Raw genomic sequence first — 13,056 nt, forward strand, 5'->3', positions numbered from 1 at the left:
CACTTGCGAGCTGCTCCCAGAACATTCTACGCAAAGATGCATTTCACTGTGTGTTTCAATGTACATGTGACTAATAAAGATCTTATCTTATCTTATTTTTATCTGAACACTAATTGACATCACTGGTAAAATGTTGTATTTCCTTGCATGCGATCTACATGTTCTGATGTTGTACACAGGATATGGAAGTATAAGAAGGAAGGAGATGTGAGTTAAAAAGTCTGTTTTAAAAATGAAAGCCCTGGTGCCATGCATCCTCCTCTGAATTGGTCCCATTTTAAGTGATAAATAATTAGATTTGAACAGCCACTAATCTACCAAAAGAAGTCCTAAACTCAAATTGTCTTCCTCAATTAAAAAGATTTCCCAGAGATCTGCAGGTGCACTGCAATAAGATAAGATTTCTTTATTAGTCACATGTACATCGAAACACACAGTGAAATGCATCTTTTGCATAGAGTGTTCTCGGAACAGCCCGCAAGTGTTGCCACGCTTCCGCCGCCAACATAGCATGCCCACAACTTCCTAACTCATACACCTTTGGAACGTGGGAGGAAACCAGAGCACCCACAGGAAACCCACGCAGACACGGGGAGAACATACAGACTCCTTACAGACAGTGGCCGGAATTGAACCCGGGTCACTGGCGCTGTAATAGCGTTACGCTAACCGCTATGCTACCGTAACTTCAACGTAATGAATTTTAGAGGCAGAGGGCAGCATAGTGATACAGCAGTTAGTGCTGCTGCCCCACAGCTCCAATGACCTGGGGTCAAACCTGACCTTTGGTGCCATCAGTATGGAGTTTGCACATTCTCCCTGTGACTGCATGCATTCCCCCAGGCACCCTGGTTTCCTCCCACATCCCAAAGATGAGCTAGTTTGTAGGTTAGATGGTCACCATAAAATCCCCCTGGTGTAGCTGGGTGGAAGAAGAATCAGGATAGCTTTAAGCGGCATATGGAGTAAGTAGGTTGTGGGGAAATAAATAGATGAAGGGGATTGATGGAATGCTCTGAGAGCTGGCAGAGAGTCGACAGGCCGAACAGCCTCCTCCTATGTTGTGAGACGTATATCAAAATACAAAGACGTACTGACATGAATATATAATCGGTAATTAGTTTACTATTGTCGCATGTGCCAAGATACAGTCAAAAGCTTTTGTCTGCATGCCATCCAGGCAGATCATTCCATACATAAGTCCATCAAGGACATTGCACAATGTTTAGAAACAGGAGTAGACCATTCATTGACTTGAGTGTTTTACCACTGAATTAATCCAATGTTGAAACATTCTTATTTATCTAGCAAGCACAACTGTTAAATCATTTTTAGTTTCCCTTATATACCATTCTCTTAGCTCCAACCTTGCACTCCCAAGGTGCTCAGAATAAAGTTGGGAATGGATAAGAAATGCATGGAAGGAAATTTTGTGCATTATTGGAGACAGGGAAAATGGCCATTGAGTGTCCTTGACCTCTTTCTAAGTAATCAGGAGGGGAAAATTGTAAATTACACCTGTTATAGGAAATAACTACCTGGAGCATCAATACATCAGAAGCAACAATCAGAAATCACTGTATAAATTGCGCATAATGTGCACAATGTCAGTTCAGAAATAATTCAGGCATATGCAAAAGCACGTGGGAAGACCTTGGAAGCTTGGTAAACAGCATTAAACTGTTTAATTATTAGGTGACACCTGCAAACAGATCTTCTCTCCCCATGGCATATTGGACAATTCTATTGCTGCACTGCAATTCCTGTACCTAGACAAGTCAGTACATCACTGTACCCACAGACACATTTTCCTCCATGTTACATCTCCCTGCAGACAGACTCCAATTCCTCTGCTTTGGATCAATTCCACACATATACACATCTTCCTCTATACCGCATCAGCCCAGATACCAGACTTCTCTTTCTCCAAATTGCATCTGTTCCATAGACAAACACCTTACAATACATCAATCCAAAACAGACACCTTGCAATGGAAACTCCTCTTTGCCCCATGCATAAGATGCACAATATGGTATCAAATGTACGTTATATTAAACTTCCAATGTTTCAGTCTTCAATATATAGAACTGATTTTAAGAAATGGACTTCATCGTGCATTGACACCTATGAAAGCAAGGATGAATTTCCAACACCTCCTGTTCCACACTGCACCAATCCCATATACTCCTCTGCACTGCATTACATTACACCCTTCACTTTGGCCCATCTGCTACCAATGAAAGAGCCGACCATATACTGCCTTGCCCAGAAGAGATCCCAATGATCCAAAAATCTAAATTTGTGTCCATATTACATCAGTGTCTCTTCATTCTGTAATATTCGGGATGCAAATATTTTGTAATAGCTGGTAGATATTCAGCAAAGTAAAATAACTAAAGCTCACCAAAGTTTCTGTCATAACACTATTCTGAGGACACAGTTTCCCAGCTCTGTCTAAATCAGCTGCTAGAGAGAATGAAAGACTACAAATGCCTGACACAGCCGTGTGTGGTCTGAAGAGCTTAGCTGAGAGGCATTATTAGACTTGTCTCAGCACATCGCACGAAGTTTAAATCCCATGCTGATGTTTGTCAGACACAGCTGACAGGGAGAGGTAAGCTCAAAACACTTCAAGTTAAGGATTAGTAAGTACATAACAATGCTCACTAGGTAATGTCCCAGCTACCTACAATTTTCCAGCCATTATGTTCAATTGCTTTTTGGGATATTCAGAGACATTCAGTTTCACATGCTGTTGAAAAATTTTACAAAAGTGGATTTTGCCAGCAAATGCCAGCATATACCCTGCACCTCAGAGACTTTGATTGTTGCAATTAAGTCATTGCTTACAATATTTGGATATTATCTACGGTCAGGTAGGTCTATGCTAAATCATGCCATGATCCTTTTCCAGTTAGTAGAGTCATAGAACAATTTAGTTCTGAATGAAGCCAAATGGCCCATTGTGCTTAAGCCGGTACTTTAACTAGCTACCTAATTAATTCCAACCCCTTACTCTTTTGATGTAGCCCCATTTTTCACTCCAAGAACTTATTCTGAATTACTATTGACTTGCCTTCTCCACCCTTTCAAACCATAGCTCGTGCAAATAGTGGTCTGTCTTATCACTTCTATTGCTTTTGCCAGTCAACTTAGATCTGTGACTTCATAGCACTGGTCCCCTCATTACCAATTCTTCTGCCATTGGAAAGAGCTTCTAATAAGTTATGCTACTAAAACCATTCATGGTATTTTATATCTTTGCAAACTCATCTCTAAAAATGTTCAAAGGAGAACAACTCCAGCTTCTATGATCTCTCCACATAACTAAAGAACATCTCTTTGATAAGATCTGTCAAATCTCTGTTTTGCCCTCTCTAAGACCTTGACCTTATTTCCGACCAGAATTAAACACACTGTTCCAGCTCCACATTATTTCCTCATCACTACTTTATAACTTCCTTGCTTTTGTATTTTATTCAATTTTAAATAAATCCACGGATGTTATACACTTTTTGAACAACCTTCTCAACATCTGCTTTGTCTGAGAATTTGTGTGTATGTACCCTCTGACATGTTATTTCTGCAAACCTTTACAAATGTGCCACTTATTATGCTGCCTCTCCTCATTCTTCCTAGCGTAATGTATCACTTCACCACCATCTTTGCTGCCTTATTGACTAAGACATAGCATACAAGAGCAACAAAGTCACAGCAGAACCACAAGTCACAGTTGGCACAATGTGTACAGTTTTGGTCACCACACTACGGGAAATATGTGATAGTGCTGTTGGAGTGGCCAGCTAAACTATAGTTGTTTTATTTGGAAGATGGAGGGGATATTTAACTGAGGTGTACAACATTAAGAAAAGCCTAGACAAGACAAGAGAAGACCTGATTCCTTTAGCAGAGAGAACAGTAACTAGGGAAGTTGAGGAAAAAAAGGTTCACTCAACAAATAGCAGGGATCTGGAATTCACTCCCTGGAACAGTGGTAGATGCAGAAAACATCACCAAATATAAAATGAACTTGAGTGACCATTTCAAGAGCCATAATCTGCAGTATTATAGACCCAGACATTGAGATCAATCTGCAGTTAATTTTGGCTAGCATGGATTCCATGGGCTGAATCACCTCCTGTGTTATAAATTTCTTTAGCAGAGAGGACAGTGATTGAAAACTATTTTGATGTCCCAGAACACATAAGCAATGGTCTAAGCCACATGCAATGTAAATGCTGAGGCTAGCCACTGTGATTGTGTAGGGAAAATGTCATTCAAATCACAGTGCAAAGTATTAAGCTTTACCACTTAACCAAATCTAATGTCATGGCTATTGTTAGTTTTGGGTAAAAGTGACTGAATTTTGTGATTAAAGAAAGCGTTGACTTGTGTTCTGAAAGCAAATGATAAAGTAAATTTCAAGCAGGTGTTTCCATTTATTTAATATGTCAGTGCATTTTCAAAAGTTCTTTTCAGCTCTTTTGTTAGTTTCTTCTAAAAATGAAGGAAGGTGTGTAAAGTGCAAAGACCTTTAAACTGAAGGTTTGGAGATGCGTTTAAGTGCTTGCCTTTTCCATAACCGTAAAGTACTTTACCCTTATTCTATAATAACCACATATTATGCTGTTACCTACCTTTCATAACATGGATAGCTCACCTCTTCTTCAGCCTCTTCTACCTTTCACCTCTCATCTTATTACATCTTCTCACCCTCCCCACCCACTACCTTCCCCCTCTCGCTTGGACTTGCCTATCACCTGATCTCACCAATCCTCTGCCTGCGTATACTCCTTCCCCTCCCCCCAACTTCTTATTCTGGCTTCTGTCCTCTTCCTTTCCAGTCCTAATCAAGGGTCTCAGCCCAAAACGTCAACTGTTTATTTCCCTCCATGGATGCTGCCTGACCTGCTGAGTTCCTCCAGCACTTTTTGTGTATAGCTCACCTCTATGTAGTGATGGAGAGGCAAGCCCGTTGTTTTGAGTAATCACTCTGAGTTCCAACTTTTCACTAGAATAGCCTTGAATATCTCTGTCTACTAGTGAGTGGAATCTTGTAATTAGTGAAATATATTAATCTTATCTGGGATCTAATCCTGGAGCATTAGTTTTCCAATTAGAAGCCCAGATTTGAATGATTGTTTTTGATGACTGTCACTAGAATTTTATTCCCCTTGATGGCTGAATTTTACTAGCTGGTATTTCAATAGCATGAGTACTTGCTCTCTGGTGGGGAAGGATGATTAGAAGAACATCTGTCAGAAACAACCATATCCCATCCCCTTGGACCTGCTCTTTGTGGCATGGGAATGAGCAATAAAATGCTGACCTTTCCAGCATCATACACATCCTAAAAATGTTATATATATATATATATATATATATATACATATATATATATACACAAACAGAATAGGTAGCAAAAATGTCCTCTTTAGGTTTTATTAGGGAGTGTTGTTGTACCATGAAAATATACTTGGTAATATCCTTCTGGCTGTCACAAATTAACAAAAAGAAGCAATCTTTCCTATGCTTTCTATAAAGCACTAAGATGTAAAATAGAGCCCCACTGGATTCTTGGTACTGTTCATGACCCAGTTGTCAAATGACCACTTAGATCCATCCATTAAGGAAGATGCAGTGTCAGAGTTATTGATAAAGCATAGCAGGTGATGGAGTTCAACAACAGTGGTAACAAGACACTGAGGGCATCCACCTGTGAAATTGAAATAACCACAATAGCATGTTGCATTATAGCACAGTGAGGACTGCTGCTCAACTGATCCAAAAGCCAGAGTTTCACTTGAGTTGGTTTTCCCTATGAATATTTTTACAGAACCTTTTGTCCTTTCAGCTCCCTCTCTGATTGGGTTTCTGAGGAAAGACTGGGCATCCCAGAACAGTATTGGTCTGTCATGGCAGGAACCCGAGCATCCAAATGGAATCATTCTGGACTACGAGATAAAGTACTATGAAAAAGTAAGGAAAAGTATTGAAAATATCACTGTAAAGAATTCATTGCTCCTGAGATGTTTCACAGCTTAAGAGTGACAATTTCACAGTGAAATTTATAACGTTTGAAGAACAGTGTAATAATTTCAGGCACTATTTATAAATGAATTAAAATATCACCTTCACGGTTAACATTCTAAGTGTTGATTTCTATGAAACAGAAAAGAAAGTTCTGTTGATTTTCAGTCAATGTGATTAACTTTCCAAACATTGATCATTACTAATAATAAACTCAGCATTAAATCACAGCTCAGATATGGACCAGGCTTAAAGATCAGCACACCAGAGGGTCCCTGGAAATCACAGCGATGCAGTTACACAATTGTAGGAACCTGATGAGATGCACAAATATTGTAGCCGTAATCACGCATTCAATAGTTTACATTCCTCAATGAGCATTGAAATTACAGCACTGATACCCATTCCCTTGTAGATGGTGTTTTTATCTTACAGTCAAATTTGATTTGAGTTGGTGGCAGCTCATTTAGTGAGCTGCATGTTACAGTGGCGTGAAGGCATCCACTTTACAAGATTAACAATTAGGATGTCAATGTACATGCATAAAAAAGGTTTCAGATGCACACACGGTACAAGTTCATACACCATGCTTAGAAAGATTATAAAAAGCTACAAAAAAGCCCTCAATGTGAACATAAAATACTTTCTAATTGATTCAAGTAGCCACATTTAAAAATCTTATATTAAGAGGGAGGATATGGGATCAAGAGTGATCAGGGAGTCGGGCTGGAGCTGATTGGGAATCAGGACTGGAGTTGATCAGTGAGTGGGAGCTGGGAATTGAGGAAGGGAGTCATCAGGAAGTGAGGGCTGGAGCTGATCGAGGGACTGGAGCTGCAAGTGACCAGGCGAATTGGATTGTTTATGATGGATGGGCTGGCTCCATATTTTGAGGCCTGATTCAGTGGGGAGTCAGGGTTGAGATTTGCGGGTGGAGGGGGCTGGAATGAAGGATAATAGCTAAGTAACAGGGCCAACAGTAGTGTGATTAAACCTCACTGGCAGTCAGTTCCTGCCTCCCTCCCCACCCCCGGACTAAATCCTAGGACATGGACATGACCTAACTCACCTGGCAGAGCTCCAGAGGAAGTATTCCATGCTGACTGATGTCACTTGAAAAGCACAATTCATGCTAGGAAGTGCCCAGTCAAATTTCTGGAGAAGGTGAAATAACATAGAAATGATGGTTATTCTATTTCATTCTGGGAAAAGTCCATTTTCAATCACTTAGCACTGAAATGAGCAGTGGCATCCAATGAAATTTCATACCTTCTAACTTAGTGCAAATAACACCACCAGTAATGAATTAATCTAACAGTCAAAGAATGCCACTTTTCACTATTATATCACAGAATGTTGCAATAGAAACAGAATTCATTATCAGGTTTGTTGTTCTGTTTCATTCATATTGCTATTCACAGCTCTTTCGTTCCATGACTAATGTCAAACTAGAAATGAAAATCTAATGATTCGAATCCAAATTGTGGAGAATTAAAATAGGGATTGCTTCTCAAGATTAGATGTAAAACAAATGACATGCACATAGAGTCCTCTAGATCAGCAATAGCTGGCAGCTCAAATATGTAGAACCCACAAAAGCAGATCATTTATGACACAGCCCTTCTCTGGATGCTGTGGAAATAGCTACATCAGTGATTTAAGCATCAAACCCCACTGAAATAAAATAAGACCAGCATTAAAAGAAACTGGAAGATCAGCTACCTGTCACTCTGTTCCATTTCCTTACATCCCTGCATCAAATACAAAGAAGGGAAATGTAGCATCTGCACACTATGGTAAGTACAGACAGATGAAAACTGTCCAACAATCCCATTTTGTAGACATGTAATTTTTCAAAAATCTCAGTACGTGGCAAGAAATTCTGACTCTAGCAGTTCCACTCAGGCTGCAACATTATTCCCACTGAATGAATGACAGTAGTTATAGCAGAGCAAAGTCAAAGTTGTAGTGTGGTCCCAGCTCTCAAATCATGTCCAAGACATATAGTTGGCTCACTCGCTCTCAACTGTTTACCTTATAATGGGGAAAGAATGGAATTGCCATAGAACTACTGGAAAGTGAAAACAATTTTCATCATTACAAAATGTGTCTGGCATAAAAACAATTGAACACTAATTTTCTGATACGCCATTGTGAAAAAAACCTTTTGTCTGTCTTGTTTCATTAAATTAACAAACAAAAAAACATTTGTTCTTTCAGCAAGCACAGTGCTTGCACACATGAGTATAGATATTCATATTCTAAAAATCAATAATACTTTCTTTACAGAAGCAATTAAAATCATTGCAGCTTCCAATGACATTGATTGATATTGACAAGTGGATTGCAGATTAGTTTTGATCAGGATTCTTTCATTTCTGACTTAGATTTGAATATAGCTCTCATTGCTGTCTTCTTCCCCGTTAGACATATGGGTTCCAAATTTTCAAATACTCGCACTAAGTGGGCTCAAAGATGATGTTCATCTAAAATTCATTGGTAAAGTTTGCTTCAGTAAGCTAAATATAGAAAACAAAGAAATGTGATTACTGTAAATGTTTATTTTTGCAAGTTTGCCACACTTTGGCATACACTTTTCCCTAAGTTCTGAGTATAACCACAAGGTCTTTACATCCACTCTTTGTTATAAGTGGAAGTGGTGGTTATTGATAATGGAAATTAGTTTGGTGTTTTCCCTAGTGATGGTATCCTTAGCCTTGGTGAACAAGAAATGCAGCCAAATTAAAGTTATTCAAGCAGTGCAAAAGTATTCATATTTCGTCAGGATGGGTGACTCTTTCTACATGGGTGACTTTTGGACCTTTGTAATCAGCAGTAGGTATTGTTTTGACCTTCTTGTAATTTATCCTTACTCTTATGCAGGAACACGAACAGCTCAGCTACTCCTCCACAAGGTCCAAATCTCCCAGTGTAATCATTAATGGACTGAAGCAGGCTACGAAATATGTATTTCAGATCCGTGCCCGGACTGCAGCTGGATATGGCAGTTACAGTCAGAAGTTTGAGTTTGAGACCGGAGACGAATGTAGGTTTATCTGGATTGTTGAACATACATATTTCATTTAATATTTCATCACGTTGTGGCTTATTTGCTTTGATCTATTTAACTGTGCAAATACAATTACTTTTTTACTATCTGCAGTGGCACAAACTAAAAGATTAAAAATCTTTATCATTTCTTCTTGAGGCTATTAATTCTTACTGAGTAGCTTTTTCCCAAAATGTGCAGTGAATATATGTCATTTGTTACTCATGTTACCTACTTAACAGATTGAAATGAAATATTATTTTCCTGATCATTTCAAAACCTATAAATTATCAGCAGATTATAGTCATCAATTCGGAATGCAAACAAGAGGAGCTAAAATGTCGTATTTTTGTGCCCTGATTTCTAGCTGATGTTTCATGGTAAATTCAACTGATCTTTTGCTATACAACTTTTAACTGAATTCAGATCAATTAAAATTGGCACACCCAAATATATCAGAATACAAGCGTAACGTACTTCAAATGACTTAGATTGCGCATATAATCATTTAGCACTTCATCAGTCCATGTATCGACTGATTATCAAGAAACAAAATATTGCAAATCTGAAATAAAATTAGAGAATGCTGGAATACTTGGTCAAACAATATCAGAACTGAATTTTGATGAAAGAACATCAACTTGTAGCATGATTCCAGCATTTTCTATTTATGTTTCTTATTCTGGCTGGCTTTGTTTTTTTCTTAATTGACTGGTTAGTACCCGAGAGGAAGCTTTCTTTGTTCAGTTATTGTACTGTACTCATAAAATTGTATTTTGGGAGAGATGTTGGAAATGGCACTTGGCCTTCAGAAAACTTTTGTTACTCATCACTTATCTACCATTGCTTCTCCAGAAGATGAGACAAGATGAATCAGCTGATAAGAAAAACTTTCCTATCATTGCATTTTCTGCTGTAGGTTAGTGCACTGAGACATGAAAATTAAACAAAATGCTGAATATTTTATGTGCTACATGATAGTTCTCTTTTTTGGCTAAAAATTGATCATTAAAACAATTGATAGCTCCATATATAGGTAGCATACTTTGGAAAATTGTAACCCAGGAGCTATTGGGCATGCAGCAAAGGTGTCAATCAACCTGTAAAGCATGATTAATGTTGCAGTTGTGATGTAGCTGTGTGCTTCACAAACGGTGTGCGCTTTGAAAGCAGGAACAGATGTTAAAAGTCTAATCCAGCCTTTCAAAATGCTCTCCTGATCTGAGCCACTGTCAAGAAGTCTGGAAGTGAAGTGACTCCTGGAATCTTCAAGGATTACCGCAGTACTGTCCATCTTCTAGAATTAGTCTTTCCTTCTTGGTGGAGTCCTTGATGATGGCAATTCCTGTTCATCCCCCTCACTCATTTACCACTCATAGGCAAGCTTGACCGGAAGCCACTGCTTTAAAAGCTCCCACCATAGCGGGAGATTCTGCAGCACAACTTAGGAAGTAATATGGAACATCTCTGTACAATGTAAGTGTGCTTGTGTACGTTAGAGTATGAATGCTAAACTAAGGATCTGCTGTGCATTACCACTTTAACATACATTTTTAGTTAGAAGAAAATACATTGGTCATTGTCCAAAAGAAAGGGAAGAAGTAATATGAATATGAGAATGAGAAGCATGAGTAGATGATTGGGTCCATGTGCCTGCTCCGCCATTAAAAAAGATCATGAATGGTCTTTCACTTATTGCACTAACACCACTTTCAGCACCACTTTCTTGCAATAACATGTCACTTGATTCCCTTAATACCTAAAAATCCATTGATCTCTTTCTTGAATATACTCTGCAACCGAGCATCAACATCCCTCTCACGTAATGTTTCCAAAAATTCACTACCTCTTGGAAAGAAATGTCTTCTCATCTCAGCACTAAGCAGCTGACTTCATATCTTGAGACTTAGACATGCAAGTGAAGGGAAGCATCATCCCTGCATCTGTTCTGTAGAGCCCTGAGAGAATTTTGAACACTTCAATGTTTGTACATTTTCATAATAAATACAAGAAAATTATTTAACATATGGAAGTGGGCATATTAATTAAAATAATAAAATTTTATTTGTGCATTTTCTTTATGAACCAAAATTTTATGGAAAATTCAGAAGTATTTCTACATTAATATTATTCTTGACCAGCAACAAGTTGACTTTGGAGGATGCTGAAGTGTTACTACTTCTCAGGTAGTGTGTTAATAACAGCCAGACATGCAAAAGGAATCCTCACATAACAAAATCCTATACATTATGGCTTACTGCATTACTTAAATAAGTGTGCAGGAGTTACACTTTGTTTCATTTTAACCTTAAAATCTCCTTTCTTACACAATATTCTTTCTTGAATACTTAAAAGATATATCTTGAAAGCACCCACTGTGTCAAGTTACGGCCTAAAAGCTTCGGTATGCTGAAATGTGGCTTACATTGCTGTACATTCTGCAGTACCTGTTACAGATGCACGTAATTTTAAATTACTGATATAGTAGTATGTTGTGAAACAAAGGAAGGAAATAAATTAAAATTATAGCTGGTAGTATTGTTGATTGTTGACCTTTAGTAGTATAATTATGAATCGTATGCTATGTACAGCCAGCAATGGAACACTACCCTATATATTTCATTAAATATTTTATTTCTTAAATATTAAAATGCAAATAATAATGAGAAACACTTTTAATACACTGAAGGATCTCTTTCTGTTATGCTCTTAATGTGGTAATGCACAAAGCATATGTCAGACTTTAATTGTTTGATAAGGAAATTTTGTTAATTGGAAATTGTCTGCATTTGTTTTGGCTCCAAGTAAATTCTGACATGTTTTAAGTGTTTTGCATTTGTAACAATGCTATTTTGTGAATTAACCCCAATTCTGGAATGAAAAGATTTTTATAAAATGGGAATTTTGAGAAAGATTAGAGATCAAGTGATCTATATAGAACAAGCCAAGTATGATGTGGATCCTTTCATATCTGCGAATTAACCAAAAAAAAAATACATTGATAAAAGGCCATTTGATCTGTTGAGCCTCTCTTCCCACGCACCAAGAGAAATCAGTCTGAATTGTCCATATCTAATCTGCTGAGACAAAGTTCTGCACAAATATTGCCTAATTCCCAAATGGCACCAGAGCAGTCACCTCCAGACCACAACTTCCAGCTGCTTTGACTTGTCATTTCTACTGGCCTATGGTGCTCATCCATTTTTTTTCAGTTGGCAAATACAAATAAAACTGTAATGACCTGTCATTTTTCATACTTTCCTTAATTTTGACCTGCATTATCTCTGTAAATATTTCATCAAATTGTCATCTGTAATAGGTACTGTACCAAAAAATCTGTAATCTGTACCAAAAAAACAGAAATGCAGTAGTCCCACCAGTAAGCTATATGTAAAATTTTCAAAAATCAGACTCAATTTTGATATCTCAAATGCTTTTTTTCAATACATATTATCAATAACTTCCATCCATCTGCCTGTGCACCATCTTCTTTGTGACTGCCCACTTGCATGGTCGTTGGATTCCAGAACATCCACAGAGTCTTAGATTGCACCCACATGGCCTAACCTGGACCCTTGTTCAAAGTGACCTACAGGAAAGGATCTACTATCTCACGGTGTAGCTTGTTTACAACCAGCAAGTAAAGTCTTTCTTTCTGGGAGTCGTCACTTATAAATCAGGGCAATATACTAGCTTTGACCTAGAAATACAAGTCTCTGGATGGTTTCTGAGAAAGTTTGACTATCCTCTACTGGTATCACAGATAACCAGTATGGTTTCCCAGGGCACATGCTGAGCTTAATAGAGAATAATAATTGAGAATGCCATTGGCATTCTGAATGTATACTTCAGGTCCCTTGATCAGTCTGAAAACATTCTGTAATATAGTCTTACTGGTGTCTTGAGGACACCATGCTGTACAACTCGACCTCACTAAGAAGACACCACACAGTGCAGATTCTTCTAAAGTGCTCAA

At 38.1% G+C, this 13,056-nt stretch overlaps 1 protein-coding gene across 1 annotated transcript in view; it reads left to right on the forward strand.

Moving 5' to 3' along the window:
- The window catches only part of epha6 (eph receptor A6), a 477,923-nt gene that overhangs the window by 394,029 nt on the left and 70,838 nt on the right, over positions 1 to 13,056 (forward strand). The window contains exons 6-7 of the mRNA XM_052015332.1: positions 5,856 to 5,980; positions 8,915 to 9,077. Coding sequence (XP_051871292.1) covers positions 5,856 to 5,980; positions 8,915 to 9,077 — 288 coding nt within the window. The remainder of the gene's footprint in view (positions 1 to 5,855; positions 5,981 to 8,914; positions 9,078 to 13,056) is intronic.

This window comes from Pristis pectinata, chromosome 4 (assembly GCF_009764475.1).
Source record: "Pristis pectinata isolate sPriPec2 chromosome 4, sPriPec2.1.pri, whole genome shotgun sequence".
Classification (NCBI taxonomy): Eukaryota; Metazoa; Chordata; class Chondrichthyes; order Rhinopristiformes; family Pristidae; genus Pristis; species Pristis pectinata.